The sequence below is a fragment of the Plecotus auritus genome, assembly GCF_963455305.1.
Source record: "Plecotus auritus genome assembly, chromosome: 4".
NCBI classification, from domain to species: domain Eukaryota; kingdom Metazoa; phylum Chordata; class Mammalia; order Chiroptera; family Vespertilionidae; genus Plecotus; species Plecotus auritus.
The window spans coordinates 192,271,755-192,289,086 of NC_137775.1; the positions used below are offsets into that span (position 1 = coordinate 192,271,755).

At 65.7% G+C, this 17,332-nt stretch overlaps 1 protein-coding gene across 3 annotated transcripts in view; it reads right to left on the reverse strand.

Annotated features, from left to right (window-relative positions):
- ADCY1 (adenylate cyclase 1) overlaps positions 1 to 17,332 on the reverse strand; it is a 43,287-nt gene that overhangs the window by 7,217 nt on the left and 18,738 nt on the right. For all 3 annotated transcript variants that reach the window (XR_013960528.1, XR_013960529.1, XM_080666883.1), the window contains exons 6-15: positions 16,034 to 16,192; positions 15,301 to 15,442; positions 12,816 to 12,971; positions 10,338 to 10,532; positions 9,276 to 9,373; positions 8,481 to 8,565; positions 6,627 to 6,716; positions 5,370 to 5,626; positions 4,978 to 5,101; positions 312 to 428 (exon numbers count right to left, since the gene is read on the reverse strand). Coding sequence is in view for 1 of the 3 variants with exons in the window: in XM_080666883.1 (XP_080523009.1) it covers positions 312 to 428; positions 4,978 to 5,101; positions 5,370 to 5,626; positions 6,627 to 6,716; positions 8,481 to 8,565; positions 9,276 to 9,373; positions 10,338 to 10,532; positions 12,816 to 12,971; positions 15,301 to 15,442; positions 16,034 to 16,192 (1,423 nt within the window). In the remaining 2 variants the exon portion in view is untranslated. The remainder of the gene's footprint in view (positions 1 to 311; positions 429 to 4,977; positions 5,102 to 5,369; positions 5,627 to 6,626; positions 6,717 to 8,480; positions 8,566 to 9,275; positions 9,374 to 10,337; positions 10,533 to 12,815; positions 12,972 to 15,300; positions 15,443 to 16,033; positions 16,193 to 17,332) is intronic.

A 17,332-nucleotide genomic window follows, 5' to 3' on the forward strand; every position in this document is an offset into this window, starting at 1 on the left:
GGGGACCCCGACCTCCCTCGGGGCCGGCAGAGGGGACCCCGACCTCCCTCGGGGCCGGCAGAGGGGACCCCGACCTCCCTCGGGGCCGGCAGAGGGGACCCCGACCTCCCTCGGGGCTGGCAGAGGGGACCCCGACCTCCCTCGGGGCTGGCAGAGGGGACCCCGACCTCCCTCGGGGCTGGCAGAGGGGACCCCGACCTCGGTGAGACTCTGAGAGGACAGGAAGTGGGGGCCATTGGGTGGGACCCCGGCTGGGACTGGGCCCCCCACCACCAGGGCCTCGGCCTCAGGGCCGGGGCAGGGCCGCTCACCATGTTGCGGGGGTTGGAGAGCAGGAAGTGCTGTGCCACGTGGGCCGGCAGCAGGTTGAAGAGGATCCTCCTGTTGTCGAGCTTCACCCGCTCCATGTCGTCCCGCTCCTCCTCGGCCTGCGGGGAGTCAGGCCTCAGCGCCCAGTGCCCGCTCCACCTCTTCCCGCCAGGCCTGCGTGGTGCCTCGGCCCGCCCCCTCCCTCCGATGGCGTCAGACCCGGTGTGTCCCCCACAGGGGCCCCCCAGCCCCCCTGAAGTCTCCTTCCGAGGTTCCCTCTGCCCGGCCACCTGCCCCGGGCTGAACCCCTCAGCCTTGCGTCTGGGGGGCTGAGCCCCTTTCTCTCCACGGCGGCGGCCCCCACAGTCACATCCACGCCGAACACCACCCGCCTCGCCTTGAACGAGACCCGTGAGCCGCCTGCGCTGCCCCGTGACGAAGGCCCCGCACACGCTTCTCCCCGTCCCCCAGGCAGAGGGGCTGGGCCCACGGCTTTCTGGGGGAGCCACCCTGACCCGCCGAACCGTCACAGGACAGACCGTGGAGGGCGTCGCCCCGTTCCCGGCCAGAGGCGGGCCCGGTGTCCGCAGAACCCTGTCCACGGCACAAGCCCCTCTCAGGTCACACGGACCCCCAGGCCGCCTCCCACACCCGTTTCCTCGGGAATCTCGCCGCCTCCACCCGGGCCACCTGAGACAGCACAGGCCGAGGGACCGGACGGGGCGGACCCAGCGCCCACACAGCCGAGGGGGCCTGGGGAGGTCTGACCAGGGGGCGCGGCCGAGCCCCAGCTGGTGGCCCTGAGCTCCAGGGCCTCCCTCGGCCACGGGAGGGCTTCACAGCGCCGCTGGCCACGCGATGGGAGCCAGTGGTGGCTCCGCCCACGGGCACGGGAGCCGCCGGGATCCGTGGGTCACGCGCCCCGGCTTCCCGCCTGGCAGAGCCCCACGCGAGAGCAGCTTATGCGCCCGGCGTCCTTGGGGGCACGCGCCCGTGACTGCGGTCCCGTCACCCCCGGCACCTCGGTGGCCGGGCCTGGCCTCAGGAGCTGTGGCTGGAGGCACCTGCCGGGCAACGGTCCCGCTTCCTCTTCGCCCGTTTCCAAGGCCGGTCCTGCGTGTCGAGGGGTCGGAGGTGCACGTGCCGCCCGGTGAGCCAGGCGCGTCCCCTCCGTGGTGGCCTCAGAGCCGTGCGGTTTCAGGGGCACGCGGCCACGCCCATGGAGTGATTCTGCGATTCCCCGAGGAGGCTCAGGTGCCTCTGCCCCGGGCACAGCGAGGCCGGGGTGAGGGCCCGCGGCCCCCGCGCCTGCTGGGTGTTTTCTGGGACAACAGCCGTGTGAGGTCCCAGGAGCCGTGAGTTGTCAGCAGCTGACAACACGGGTCTCCTCCTGCTCTGGCCGCCGGTGAGGAGAGGAGCCAGAACCTGCGAGATCCAGCTCAGCCGAGGGAGGGGCCCTGGGCCGGGCGGGGCCTCCATGCGGAGAGAAGGAACCAGACAGGGAACCGTCCTGACACGGGAACGACTAACTACCCCGCCCCCGTCCACACGTGGGCGCTGACACACGGAAGGGGAGTGGAAGGAGCAGCTGGAGAGGGAGGCAGGAACGCTTTTAAAGGACCATTTCCTGTATTTATTAGTTAACGGCACAGCGGTGTGCTCGCTCCCAAAGACAGCCCTTAACACCGACGATGTTTGATGGAAACGGTGCCGCCGAAGGCGCGCTAACGTTTTTCAATCGCGCTTCATCGCTTTGGTGAGCAGCCGCGTTCCAGTTCAGTTTGTTTCACTTCTTTCCGAGCGAGCGGATCTGCTGTCGTCCTACGTCGTCTCCCTTCTAATGCGCCCGCACAAGCAAGCGTCGCCGCCGACACGTGGTGCGTGTCCGTCTTCGTAGCGAGGAGCAGGAGAAGCCGCCCAGTCGCCCCCCCCCGCCCCTCCCCGCCCCGCGGTTCCTCGGCCAGGGTTCCGGCGCCACACAGTCCACAGCCAGGCGTCCTCCAACGACGGTCCGCGGGCCACATGCGGCCCGCCGAGGACATGGATCCGGCCCGCCGAGGGCCGCTGCCTGTCCTGCTTAGCAGCCGACGCGTCCCGGGCCCGCAGTGCGCATAGGAATTTGTTCATAGTTTTTTTTTTTTAAAACTATAGTCCGGCTCTCCAACGGTCTGAGGGACCGTGAACTAGCTCCTGTTTAAAAAATTTGAGGACCGCCGAAACCGGTGTGGCTCAGTGGACAGAGCGTCGGCCTGCGGACTGAAGGGTCCCGGGTTCGATTCCGGTCAAGGGCATGTACCTTGGTTGCGGGCACATCCCCGGTGGGAGGTGTGCAGGAGGCAGCTGATAGATGTGTCTCTCTCATCGATGTTTCTAACTCTCTATCCCTCTCCCTTCCTCTCTGTAAAATATCAATAAAATATATATTTTTTTAAAAAAAGTGTGAGGACCCCTGGTCCACACCATCCGAACCCAGTGCATGGAAAACGCCACGACCACAGTTCACCCGTTTTAAATCGGGCCCCGTGAGCCCGGCCGGCGTGGCTCGGTGGTTGAACGTCAACCTGTGAACCAGGAGGTCCCGGCTGGATTCCCGGTCAGGGCACATGCCCGGGTTGCGGGCTCGATCCCAGTGGGGGGCGTACAGGAGGCAGCCGGTCCATGATTCTCCCTCAGCATGGATGTTTCTCTCTCTCTCTCCCTTCATCTCCCTATAACATCGACTTTAAAAGCCGTGCGCCGTTCTGAGGAGCACGAGGGAGTCTCTTGCTGTCCCACTCTGTCCACGCGGGCTGCGACGCGTCCGTCTGTCTGCCGGCGTCTCCACGCTGTGGGCGCGCCCACCCAGTAGCCGTCCCGGCGTCAGGCCCACCGTCCGGCATCGCAGGCCTGTGTCCCGTCACCCGATCCTCCTCCTGGGTGCCCAGGGCAGCGATGCTGGCGCTCGGATGCGCTCGGATGCGCTCGGAGTGGAAAACTCCTCCGGCGAGAAGGCGAGGGAGGGCAGCTGCGCCCGTGGTGTGACCTCCCGCTGTCCGGCCGCGTTGCTGATGTGAGGAGGCGGCTCGAGAAGGCACCGTCCGGCTCCAGCAGGGGCCTCAGCACGAGCTCAGGGTAGAGAAGTTGGTGGCTTTATTTTCCTCGGAACCATCGCTGCTCCCGGGTTCTCTACGGAGTCCGAGAGCGTTCCCACGGCCCTGGCGGCGGCGGCGAGGAGAGCTGGGCTCTGCGTGGTTCGGGCGTTGGCTGCGCTCCGTGAGTGTTAGCCGGGTCCTCGCCTGGCAGAGGCTGCAGGGCGCACTTAACCGCCGGAAGTGTCCCCGCCCCGCTGGGTCACGGGAAGTGAGGGCGCTTCTCCTGCGTGTCCTCGGAACACGGTGCCCGTCCCTGGGAGCCCCCGGGACACGAGGGGCCTGTGGCACGGAATCCCTAGGGAGCTCGCCTCTCGGGGTGGGGGGGGGGGCGAGGGGCGTCACTGGTGGGGACCCGAGACGGGTGGCCAACTCCTGTTGAACGGCATTTAAAGGGGCACCAACCCCCGGAAAAGCCCTTGCAGCCCAGACGACAGAAGCACCTGCCCTGGGCGTCCCCAGCTGGAGCCCCGGTCCCGCTCTGCAAGTCTGGGCACAAGAGCCAGAGCCCGGGGGGGGGGGGGCCCACATGCCGGGCCGGGCGGGTCGCCCCGCCTCACCCCGATCAGCTCTTCTCGCTGCGGGCAGCTCTTCACAGTTCGAGGACCCAGCGGGGCTGGGGGCGGAGCGACGCGTCTCGGGGGCCAGCAGCTGGGTCCCCAGGGAGAACGGCCAGGCCGGACCCCGCGGGCAGCACGCCTGCCTCGGAGGCCGCTCCCTCACCTGCGGGCTTTCAAACGGCCGCGGCCAGGTCTGCGCAGGGCCAGGTGTGTGCTGGCACCTGCTCCCCCCCCCCCCCCCCGAGGACCCACCAACAGGGCCCCCTGGCCACCTGCTTCCTGTCGGCACAGCCAGTGGGAGCCAGCAGGAGCCAGCAGGAGCGGAAGCGGGGGGAGCCGGCGAGGTCCCTCCCGGCATGGCCACCGAGGGCTGGCCGGTCCTGTGGCCGAGGTTGTGAATTCCGTCGGGCGGGCCGCCCTGTCCCGGGTCCTGGGATCTGCCCCCGGCTACCCGTCCGCAGGGGGAACAGGGCCTGTGCTGTCCCGACAGCCCACCCGGGCATCCCTGTCCCGCAGGGCCCCCCGCCTGCCTCGAACCCCGCATCCAGGTGTGGAGTGAGCAAGGGCGGGGCCAAGGCCCTGGAGTCCGCGGTCTCCCCGCAGGCCTGGCTCCGGTGCCGGCCTCACACGGGGTGGGTTTGCTGAGAACAGCCAGACTCAGTGCACAGGTCGAAGAACAAACGAACCGGCAAACCCTCAGGGACAGGAAGTAGACCAGTGGTGGCCGGAATGCCTTTGGGGACGGGGAACTCACTCCTCACCAACCAGTAAACTCTGACCCTCAGACAGGGTTCCTGGAGCCGTCCCTCCAGCCCTGCTGCCCGCCCTCAGGCCCCGGCCCCACTCCTCACACTGGACTGTGGCCGCCCTCACCGCCGGCCAATGTCCAGCCGGGACCACCCACCTGACGCCCGCTCCCAAGGGGCTCCTTCGCCCCTGCCCGCCCCCCCCCCCCGGGGAGCAGAAAGGGCCCATCTTGCCTGCGAGGCCCAGAGGTAGTCCAGCCGCAGCTTGACGTCCACCTGCCGGGCGTGCAGGGCCAGCGTGCAGGAGAACAGCAGGATGGCCAGGATGGGCTCGAAGCTGCGCCCAGAGGCAGCGCTCCTGGGCGAGAGGAGGAGGAAACCCCGTCAGTGCCCGGACTTTGGCATCGAACGCGAGCCATGCCCGCAGACTAAACGCCCACGGTGGCCTCCCCCCGGGCTGAGCACGTATCCCGGGGAGCTGACCCGGGCTGACCCGCGCGTCCCCGGGACCAAGGCCTTCCCAAACCGGGGGGGGGGGGCGTGGAGAAGCAAGGCCAGCCAGCAGAGCCGCAGCCCCGAGCACAGACGGCACCCGGCCCGCGGGCTGGCAGGGGAGGCACACCTACCCCGCGGCCCTGGTGTAGCCGCTGAGCTCCAGGACCAGGACGTAGGACGCACTGAGCACGCACAGCAGGACCACCTTGGGCACGGAGGGGACCCGCAGGAAGAGGGCGAGCGGGAGGGTGCCCACCAGGCCGCAGAGCAGGGCCTGGGGCGCCGACTCGCAGGGCGGGGCGGGCAGCACGGCTTCCGGGCCACCGGGCGGCAGCACCACCAGGGACCCGTTGGGGCCGGAGCTCCAGGCCCAGGGCAGGCAGCCCACCTGCAGGGCACGGAGCGGACGGGGCTCACTCACCACACGAGCTGCCCCTCAGCCCCAGCTCTGCCCCTCCACTGCTCTCCTCTCCCTGGCCCAGAGCCTCCAGCTTTCCCCCCGCCTCCGCCTGTTCCCCCACCTCCGCCTGTCCCCCCACCTCCGCCTGTTCCCCCCCCAGCCTGTTCCTCCCCCTGCCTCCGCCTGTTCCCCCTGCCTCCGCCTGTTCCCCCGCCTCTGCCTGTTCCCCTGCCTCCGCCTGTTCCCCACAGCCTCCGCCTGTCCCCCCTGCCTGTTCCTCCCCCGCCTGTTCCTCCCCCCGCCTCCGCCTGTTCCCCCCGCCTGTTCCTCCCCCGCCTCCGCCTGTCCCCCCCAGCCTCCGCCTGTCCCCCCCACCTGTTCCCCCCCCGCCTCCGCCTGTTCCCCCACCTCCGCCTGTCCCCCCCCGCCTCCGCCTGTCCCCCCCCGCCTCCGCCTGTCCCCCCGCCTCCGCCTGTCCCCCCCCGCCTCCGCCTGTCCCCCCAGCCTCCGCCTGTCCCCCCAGCCTCCGCCTGTCCCCCCCACCTGTTCCTCCCCCTGCCTCCGCCTGTCCCCCCACCGCCTCTGCCTCCACCTCCCCCTCACCTGTTCCCTGCCTCCGCCTGTTCCCCCCCCCGCCTCCGCCTGTTCCCCCCGCCTCCACCTGTTCCTCCCCCCGCCTCCACCTGTCCCCCCCCCGCCTCCGCCTCCCCCCCGCCTGTTCCTCCCGCTTCCGCCTGTCTCCCCCCGCTGCCTGTCCCCCCTCCGCCTGTCCCCCCACCTCCGCCTGTCCCCCCCCCCCCCGCCTCCGCCTGTCCCTCTGTCACTATGAAGGGCAGGTCTCGCTTCACCAGGAGGAGACTACATTAATTCTGCTGGCCGGTCTCCCCGCCCCCGTTGCCTGGGCAGCCCTGGCCTGTGGATCCCTCACATCTCCCTCCTCTCCTGTCTGGCCCTCTGCTCCCGCCCGCCCTGCAGCGCTGGCCCTCACCACACAGCCTTGGGCCACGGCGTAGACCAGGACCACGATGAAGGTGCACAGGGCGGTGCGGATCCGGATGGTCAGGCAGCCCGGGAGGCACTGCACGAGGGGCCTCGGGTTAGAGCGGCTCCTGGTCCCCAGGGGCTCGCCGCGGAACACCTCCCAGCGCGGAGGGGCGGCGACCTCGCAGTGACCTCCGCCATGACCTCCGCAGTGACCTCCGCGGTGGCCTCCGCAGTGACCTCCGCGGTGACCTCCACGGTGACCTCCGCGGTGACCTCTGCGGTGGCCTCCGCAGTGACCTCCGTGGTGACCTCTGCAGTGGCCTCTGCAGTGACCTCCGCGGTGACCTCCACGGTGACCTCTGCGGTGACCTCCACAGTGACCTCCGCAGTGGCCTCCATGGTGACCTCCGCAGTGGCCTCCACGGTGACCTCCACAGTGACCTCCGCGGTGATCCCCGCCCGGAGGGGTCCCGCCCACTCCTCTCACACACACACACACACACACACACACACACACACACCCCTCGGTGTTTCCTTATTTAACCTCCCAGGGGGAAATTTGCCGGAAAACCGGTGCCTTTCAATTAGAAAGAGCAGCTCCCTCCCCCGCACTGTGACTGGCACTGAAATCAGAGAACAGCGTGACCTCACATTTTCATAACGCTGAGTCCTCCTGGCTCACAAACGGGGAGAATTCCCATTCACGGGTCTTCGTGCTTAAGTTCTACCATTTTCTTCAGACAGGTTTTGTATAATTTTTGTTAAGTTAAACATTTTATCTTAAATCTATTTCCATTCATTTTTCAATATTCAACAACTTTATGGATAAAAGTCAGAGTTCTTGCCTGTCCAGGTATGCACGCACATACCTGAACCAGGTGAGGCACAGGGACAGGACACGTGTGCACGCACATACATGGACCAGGTGAGGCACAGGGACAGGACACGTGCACGCACATACCTGGACCAGGTGAGGCACAGGACAGGACACGTGCACGCACATACCTGGACCAGGTGAGGCACAGGGACAGGACACGTGTGCATGCACATACCTGGACCAGGTGAGGCACAGGGACAGGACACGTGTGCACGCACATACCTGGGCCAGGTGAGGCACAGGGACAGGACACGTGCGCACACATACCTGGGCCAGGTGAGGCACAGGGACAGGACACGTGCGCACACATACCTGGGCCAGGTGAGGCACAGGGACAGGACACGTGCATGCACATACCTGGACCAGGTGAGGCACAGGGACAGGACACGTGTGCACGCACATACCTGGACCAGGTGAGGCACAGGGACAGGACACGTGCACGCACATACCTGGACCAGGTGAGGCACAGGGACAGGACACATGCATGCACATACCTGGGCCAGGTGAGGCACAGGACAGGACGTGTGCACGCACATACCTGGACCAGATGAGGCACAGGGACAGGACTTGTGCATGCACATACATGGACCAGGTGAGGCACAGGGACAGGACACGTGCACGCACATACCTGGACCAGGTGAGGCACAGGGACAGGACACGTGCACGCACATACCTGGACCAGGTGAGGCACAGGGACAGGACACGTGCACGCACATACCTGGGCCAGGTGAGGCACAGGGACAGGACACGTGCGCACACATACATGGACCAGGTGAGGCACAGGGACAGGACGTGTGCATGCACATACATGGACCAGGTGAGGCACAGGGACAGGACACGTGTGCATGCACATACCTGGGCCAGGTGAGGCACAGGGACAGGACACATGCATGCACATACATGGACCAGGTGAGGCACAGGACAGGACACGTGTGCATGCACATACCTGGGCCAGGTGAGGCACAGGTGCCGGACACGTACCTGGACCCGGGTGATATGCAGATACAGGACACAGGCCACCAGGAAGCAGATGCAGAACACCAGCAGGAGCAGAACAGCCACACTCCTAGGACGGGCGCACGGTCACGGGCTGGCCTGGCGAGGTGTGCCCCAGAGGTGCCTGGCCGTCTGCCCCTCCAGCCCCACCTGTCCCCCTGCCCCCAGAAGCAGCAGCCGTCTCTGACTCCCGTCCAGGGCAGGGTCCCTAGGACCCCCCCAACCTCTCCCCCAGAGCCTCCATCCTGAGAGTTTGCAGAGGACGGGGTAGGGGGAGCTGTGCGGACTTGGCTGCCGGGCTCCGTCTGGGACCCGCGTGAGCCCCAGCTGGGCCACCCAGGTGCGCCCCGCGGCGGGGTGCTCTCTGACACCTCAGAGAAGGACTCCCCGCGGACGTTTAACTGGGAGGCGCTGCGTGTGAAGGAAAAGGGGCGATTTCCTGGGTCTCCCTCGCTTTGAGGCCCATGAGACACGTTCCTCAAATCCTCTGCAGAGGCCACCTTGCCCCTCCGTGTTTCCGGCTTCTCCTCCGAAGCTGAGGCAATGGTGGGGGCGGGGACGCTGAAAACACTGGCGTCTCAGTTACAAGTGGAGCGTTACCCCCTGAGCGCGAGCGGCCCACCCGGCCGTGGAGCCGGGGCAAACCTGGGCGGTGGTCGAGGGAGTGTGTGTGCCGTGTGCCGTCCCCAGACACGGGCAGGAAGAACTTAAAGAGAAAGGAACCCCCGGCCCTCTCCCCCCCGCCCCCCCGCCCCAACGCCCACATGGAGCCGCACTCACTGGGGGATGATCAGAAGGTAGACGAGGCTGAACAGGGCGGCCAGGATGAGGGCGAGCACCACGGCGCTGGTGAAGGACTCGTCCGGGAGCTGGTGGTACTGCGGACAGAGCCCCGTCAGGCCCGCTGCCCCGACACGCAGGAGCCACGGGGACGTCCGGCCACTGCAGCACCCACAACAGCACTGCCCTGGCCAGCGTGGGTCAGTGGTCAGAGCACCGGCCGGAGCACCAAAGGGTCTTGGGTTCGATTCCCATCAAGGGCACACGCCTAGGTTGCAGGTTCAATTCCCGGCCCCGTACGGGACACATACAGGAGACAACCGACTGATGTCTGTCTGTCTGTCTGTCTCTCTCTCTCTCTCTCTCTCTCTCTATCTCTATCTCTCCCTTGCCCCCACTTCCCTCCCACCCTAGCCTCCACTCTCTAAAAAATAAAAAAATAAAAAAATAAAAAAATCCATGGTACCCGGCCGCCGTGGCTCAGGGGTTGAGCGTCGACCTATGAACCGGGAGGTCAGGGTTCGATTCCCGGTCAGGCACATGCCTGGGTTGTGGGCTCCATCCCCAGTGGGGGCGTGCAGGAGGCAGCCGATCCATGACTCTCTCTCATCTTTGATGCTTCTATCTCTCTATCCCTCTTCCTTCCTTTCTCTGAAACCAATAAAAATACGTATTTTTTAAATCCATGGGGAAAACATCCTGGGGTGAGGATTTAGAAGAAAAGAGAGCCAAAACCGGTTTGGCTCAGTGGATAGAGTGTCGGCCTGCGGACTGAAGGGTCCCGGGTTTGATTCCGGTCAAGGGCATGTACCCTGGTTGCGGGCACATCCCCGGTGGGGGGTGTGCAGGAGGCAGCTGATCGATGTTTCTCTCTCATCGATGTTTCTAACTCTCTATCCCTCTCCCTTCCTCTCTGTAAAAAATCAATAAAATATATTTTAAAAATAAAAATAAAATAAAAGGGAAAAAGGAACTGCATCCACCCATGGGGACCGGGAGAGGGGGTGTGCGCGTGGCGGCGTCCCAGGGCCCCGGCTCCCGCCGCCCCGAGCCGGCACCCACCTTCCGCTCGCGCTCCGCCTGCTTGTACTTGAGGGTGAGCAGGTGCAGGTCCGCCACCTCCAGCTCCGTCTGCCGCGCTTCCAGGAGGCGGCCGATGTACCTGTTGACTCGGCTGCCGGGCGTGGTGTAGACGACGTTGGTCGAGAACGACAGGCGGTTTCTGACCTTTTCCGAGGCCGTTCGCAAGGCCCTGCGCTGCGGGCCGCGGGGAGAGAAAGGGCCGTCGTCAAATCGCCACGTACAGAAGGAAGGCGTCTCACGCCCCACCGGCCCCCGTGCGCGGCGTCTGGGCGGGCAGGGACCTGCGAGGGATCGCGGCTCCATCACCTGCCGGCCGTGACACCCCAGGAGTTCCTGTCATCAGTGACAGGGTGAGTGGGGTTACACAGCAACTGTGGGGCGGCCCGGGAAGGGGGGGTCCCAGGACCCCTGAGTGCCACGGGGGACAGTGCCCAGTACAGGGCAATGACACAAGCTGGTTCTTTGAAAACATCAATAGAATCGACAAATCTCCAACAAGTGTGACAAAGAGAAAGACGCTAACAGCTCCAGGAGGGAAACGTCCTCTCAGATCCCCCCGACCTCGAGCGGGAATCAGGGCGACATGAGCAGGGTGCACGCATCAACCCGACACCCTACAGCCTGCGCTCCCCCTCGAGACACAGACCACCACAGTCACCCCACAGGGCGCATCCAAATCGCCCTGGAGTTACAGACATGGAGGTCGTCATTCCAAATTCCCCCCAAAAATAACTCCGCTGGGGAACCCCACCGGACGCTGGAGGGAGAGCGAACCCCAATTCGACACAGTCTCTTGCAGGAAACAGAAGAGGAGGGGGCTCTTCCCGGTTCACTTTGTGACGTCCCCATTAACCGGACGAACAGCACAGAAAAAGGCCGCCGGTGGGCCGTCTCTCCCATCACAACAGATGCAGAGAAGGCCTTCACTCAATCTGAACAGGTGGAATTCAGCACCCTCTGACTCAGCCGTGGGCAAACTACGGCCCGCGGGCTGGATCCGGCCCGTTCGGCTGTTCCATCCGGCCCGCGGAGCCGAAAGAGCGGAGGGTTCTCTTGCTCTCCCCTCCGCTCCTTTCCTTTGAATTTATATTAGTTCACACAAACACTCCATCCATGCTTTTGTTCCGGCCCTCCGGTCCGGTTTAAGAACCCATGGTGGCCCTCGAGTCAAAAAGTTTGCCCACCCCTGCTCTAACTAGAAGCACACCTCACGCCCGTTCCTAGGGAGGCAAGGCTGGGGAACATTTCGACGTCCACGCGTCCAGCCGCTAACGGGCTGAAGAGGAAAACTCCCACAGTCCCATCGCTGACGGCGGAGGAGCTCTCGACGGGATTCAAAACCACAAGCCGCCGAGCAGCGGGCAGCGGGGAGGGCTGGCCGCCTGACCCCCGACCGCACAGCACTTAGGGAACCTCCAGATCCAGTTCCCACAGACACGGGCTCACGGCCAAAACCACAACAGAGCCGGGGCCTTCCCTCTCCGAGAAGCCTGCAAACCTCTGGGGAACAAGGCCTCTTAAAGGCACAGAACCAAGAGGCGGAGGCGGGCATGAAGACGGGACACAGTCGCCAAAACCGGTGTGGCTCAGTGGATAGAGCGTCGGCCTGCGGACTGAAGGGTCCCGGGTTCAATTCCGATCAAGGGCATGGACCTTGGTTGCGGGCACATCCCCAGTGGGAGGTGTGCAGGAGGCAGCTGGTTGATGTTTCTCTCTCATCGATGTTTCTAGCTCTCTATTCCTCTCCCTTCCTCTCTGTAAAATATCAGTGGAATGTATTTTAAAAAAAAAAGATTGGACACAGTCTCAGGAGGCAGCAGGCGGGTCCCTGGTGGCAGACCCAGGCCACCCCGACGGAGGAAGCGGGCGTGCTCCGGGGGCGTGGGCGTCGGTGCCCACGCGGGGCCTGCGGGGCGAGGACGGGTGATGTGGGGGGACACGCAAGGCTGCTCTCGGCCAGACCTCACTCGGCTGCCAGGACACAGCCGCCCTGCTCCGAGGACAGGGGTCCCTGGAGGGGCTGGGGTCTCGGGCCAGAGTCACAGACATGAGGCACGTGGGGTTGGAGTGGACACAGGACTCCCCAGGCACCCCAACTTAGCTCCAGGCTCTCCCCCAAGACCCTGCCCCCAACCCCAGCAGAGACCACAAGAGCCGGACCCACACACAGAGGCGGGCACAGCCGGAGACCCGCCCTCCTTGCCCCAGGGAAGGGGTGACTGGGACAGAGGCTCGAGGGCAGGGCCAGGAGGCCGAGCGAGACACCTGACAGGTGCACGCGTGAGGGCAGATTCAGACAGCAGCGGGGACCTTACGCGTGAATTTACCAATAAATGGGTGGAATGCCAGGCTGTATAAAAAAAAGGGCAGGCTTAACCAACATTTCTGTAGGAGAGCAAGCCGGCGAGTCGGGTGGCGCCGAGACCGAGCCGGCGACCGAGCTGCGGGGCGGGCTACCTTGTCGTCGTCCTCGCAGGTCATGACGTTGGAGAAGGGGATCTCGGCCTTGAACATCTTGCGGCACTGCATGAGCTGCACCAGCAGGTAGCACACCGTCTTGAACTTCATCCTCTTCGCCGGCTTGATGTCCGAGAGGATCAGCCCCGGGAAGATCTGCGCGGGCAGTGGAGGGGAGGCGCGTGAGCAGGGCGTCTGCTCCAGGCCTGCAGCGCACGGGGCCTCGGGGACACGCAGGGACCAGCCGGCAATGGGGCTCCAAGCACGCTCCCGATGGCACCCACTGCCTCTGAACACGGGTGCCGGAGTCGCCGTGGGGTGGGGGGGCAGCATCCATGCAGGGCACTAAGGCCACTCACCCCCTCAGAACTCCTCACAGGCCTCCCTCCTCAGCCCAGTGCCCCTCACCTGAGCCCCATACCCCTCACCTGAGCCCCATACCCCTCACCTGAGCCCCATACCCATCACCTGAGCCCCAAACTCCTCACCTGAGTCCCATACCCATCACCTGAGCCCCATACCCCTCACCTGAGCCCCATACCCCTCACCTGAGCCCCAAACTCCTCACCTGAGCCCCATACCCCTCACCTGAGCCCAGCATCCCTCACCTGAGCCCTGTACCCCTCACCTGAGCCCAGCACCCCTCACCTGAGCCCCATACCCCTCACCTGAGCCCCATACCCCTCACCTGAGCCCAGCATCCCTCACCTGAGCCCCATACCCCTCACCTGAGCCCCATACCCCTCACCTGAGCCCAGCACCTTTCACCTGAGCCCCATACCCATCACCTGAGCCCCATACCCCTCACCTGAGCCCCATACCCCTCACCTGAGCCCAGCATCCCTCACCTGAGCCCCATACCCCTCACCTGAGCCCCATACCCCTCACCTGAGCCCAGCACCTTTCACCTGAGCCCCATACCCATCACCTGAGCCCAGCACCCCTCACCTGAGCCCCATACCCCTCACCTGAGCCCCATACCCCTCACCTGAGCCCCATACCCCTCACCTGAGCCCAGCATCCCTCACCTGAGCCTCATACCCCTCACCTGAGCCCCATACTCATCACCTGAGCACCATACCCCTCACCTGAGCCCTATATCCTTCACCTGAGCCCAGCATCCCTCACCTGAGCCTCGTACCCCTCACCTGAGCCCAGCACCCCTCACCTGAGCCCCATACCCCTCACCTGAGCCCCATACCCCTCACCTGAGCCCAGCATCCCTCACCTGAGCCTCATACCCCTCACCTGAGCCCATACCCCTCACCCGAGCCCTATACCCATCACCTGAGCCCCATACTCATCACCTGAGCCCCATACCCCTCACCCGAGCCCCATACCCCTCACCTGAGCCCTATACCCATCACCTGAGCACCATACCCCTCACCTGAGCCCCATACCCCTCACCTGAGCCCCATACCCCTCACCTGAGCCCCATACCCCTCACCTGAGCCCAGCATCCCTCACCTGAGCCTCATACCCCTCACCTGAGCCCCATACTCATCACCTGAGCCCCATACCCCTCACCTGAGCCCTATATCCTTCACCTGAGCCCAGCATCCCTCACCTGAGCCTCGTACCCCTCACCTGAGCCCAGCACCCCTCACCTGAGCCCCATACCCCTCACCTGAGCCCCATACCCCTCACCTGAGCCCAGCATCCCTCACCTGAGCCTCGTACCCCTCACCTGAGCCCAGCACCCCTCACCTGAGCCCCATACCCCTCACCTGAGCCCCATACCCCTCACCTGAGCCCAGCATCCCTCACCTGAGCCTCGTACCCCTCACCTGAGCCCAGCACCCCTCACCTGAGCCCCATACCCATCACCTGAGCACCATACCCCTCACCTGAGCCCTGGGCCTGACTAGGTCGCCCTGCATCCTGTCCACATCGCCTCGAGTGCCCACGTACACTGGCCACAGTCCTGCTGTGTGCACTCACCCTCAGTCCGCAGTGCCCCCATCCCTGACCCCTGCAGGGTGTCTCTAACCCAGTGGTCGGCAAACTCATTCGTCAACAGAGCCAAATATCCACAGGACAACGATTGACGTTTCTTTGGAGAGCCACATGTTTTAAACTTAAACTTCTTCTAACGCCACTTCTTCAACATAGACTCGCCCAGGCCGTGGTATCTTGTGGAAGAGCCACACTCAAGGGGCCAAAGAGCCACATGTGGCTCGAGAGCCGCGGTTTGCCGACCACGGCTCTAACCTGTTTTGTACAAGAGGCAGTGAAGGCCCCGGGAGGGGGCACCCAGGACCCAGGGCTCAGAGATGATCAGGGTGCTTGCCCCCTGACACACACACACACATGCACACACACATGCACACACACACACATGCACACACACATGCACACACATGCACACACACACACACATGCACACACACGCCAAGGCCAGCCCCGGACCGGACGTGGGGGGACGCCCCAGGGTGCCTGGAGCGGCAGGCCTGCAGCGGCAGCGGGAGGAGAGGCTCCGGCCCACCTTGCGCCGGTGCGAGGGCACGATGAAGAAGGTCTCGATGTTGTGCGCTCTCAGGAAGCTGTTCCTCTCCTGCCCGTGGCCCGGCTCCACCTCGTAGTCACCGTTCAGACACTCCAGCGTCGCCTGGGTGATGTGCACCTTCCTGCGGGGAGGAGCCCGCAGCTCAGAGTCCCAGTGCGGCCTCCAGGCCCCGGCTCCCGGTCCGAGTGGGAGCTGTCGTGGGCACGCGGGCATCGCACTCAGCCCCCCGGACACACAGCGGGTCCCTCCAACGGGGGGGGGGGAAGTGGGTGGCGCAGGCGTCCTCCCTGCAGCCCCCGCTGCGAGGACAGGGGCCCCCACCCCGTGCACAGGGCGATTATATGGGTGTCAGCCTTGGCTTTGTGGGTCTGAAGACATGAGGCGAAGCAGGCGACTGTCATCAGAGCGTGCGCAGTGAGGGGCCCCGGAGGCACGTCCTGGGGGGGATCTAAACCCGGCTGGGAGCCCAGCACCTCCCCAGGGAAGGAAAGAAGCGAACCGGCACCAGAATCAGCACCTGGGACAGCGCCGCCCGGAGCCTCCGCATTGGGGCTCCGCTCAGAGTCCCCGCCCACCTCCTGAGACCCCGCCCACCTCCTGAGACCCCGCCCACCTCCTGAGACCCCGCCCACGTGGGGTGGCGGTGGCAGGGCCAGGTCCCCGTCTCCGCCCCGCGCCCCCGCGCCCCCGCGCCCCTCGGGCCTGCACTCACCCGGGGAGGCCCGCGGTCTCCATGACGTTGGCCAGGGTCACGTCGTTGGACCACACGTCGTACTGCCACTTGCGCAGGCCCAGGACGCCGCAGAGGACGCGGCCGGTGTGCAGCCCCACGCGCATGTTCAGGTTCACCTCGGTGGCCTCGGCCACGGACCTGCCGCACAGACACCCCGCCTTGGGCTGCGGCGCCCGCTGCTCCCTGAGGCCGCCACACAGGGTCCGGGCCTTTGCGTCCCTGATGCGGCCGAGAAGGGGACCGGCCGGAGCGTGGGGCCACCTGACCTCGTCACCCAGCCCCCACGCTGTGGCCCAGGGAGGCCCCCCAGCTCCCAGCCACGGGCCTGTCCCAGGGGACCACCCCTGCCCGGCCAGGCAGCCCAGGCAGGGAAGGATGCTGCCCTGTGTCCTGTGGCCCCGTCAGGGGACCTGCTGCTGCCAGAGCCAGCGCGACCTCCGTGGGGCCACGGCCTGGAGCTCTGAACCGTCGGGGTTTGACCCCACACTTTGAGATTCGGGAGCGGGGACTGCAGAACGACCTGCGGGGGCCCCACGCTCCATAAGCCGCCCCAACTCTGGGGGCGTTTCAGGAGTGCGCTGTGGCTCTGTCCCCCGGCGGTAAAAACAACAAAACATGTGGACACTGAGACCGGCCCACCGACCCAGCTGCCCTCTCCCCTCCCAGCGGGTGACGGACCAGCCCACCTCGACTCCAGCCCGGCTGAGGGACACGGGACAGCATGAGGCCCTGAGGCCCTGGGAGCGGGGAGACCACGCACAGCGGCGGGGACAGCGTCGCCCAGGCCTGAACAAGGACAGGCCCTCCCCCAGAATCATTTCATAATCCACAGACGTCAGACCAGCAGGACAGAAACGGGAGGGAAGGACGGGACACCAGGAGGGCCCAGAGCCCGCGTGAGAAGCAGGGCGTCAGCGACGGCGCTCCCGGCTCCAGGAGGGAGTCTAACCCGGGCTCCAAGCCCAGCCCCTTCCCAGGGAAGGAATGAAGTCTGCACCTGGAACAGCGCTGCGCCTGGCCTCCCCGAATTGACCGAGGCCTGAACTCCTCGTCCCTCTCGATGCAGCGAGGACCAGGCCCCGCTGCCCCAGGAACGCTCCCCACAGGGCGCACCTGCCCCTGGCCCTGCCCCCAGGAAGGCGGACACAGGCCGCTCCGAGCCCAGGGAACTCAGCCGGGTCTGCGCCCACTCTCCCCCGTCCGCTCCCGACCGTCGCATCCCGCTGATGGGCGTGCCTGCGGGACCCGGGGTTACCTCGGGCGGGCGGACGGAGAAAC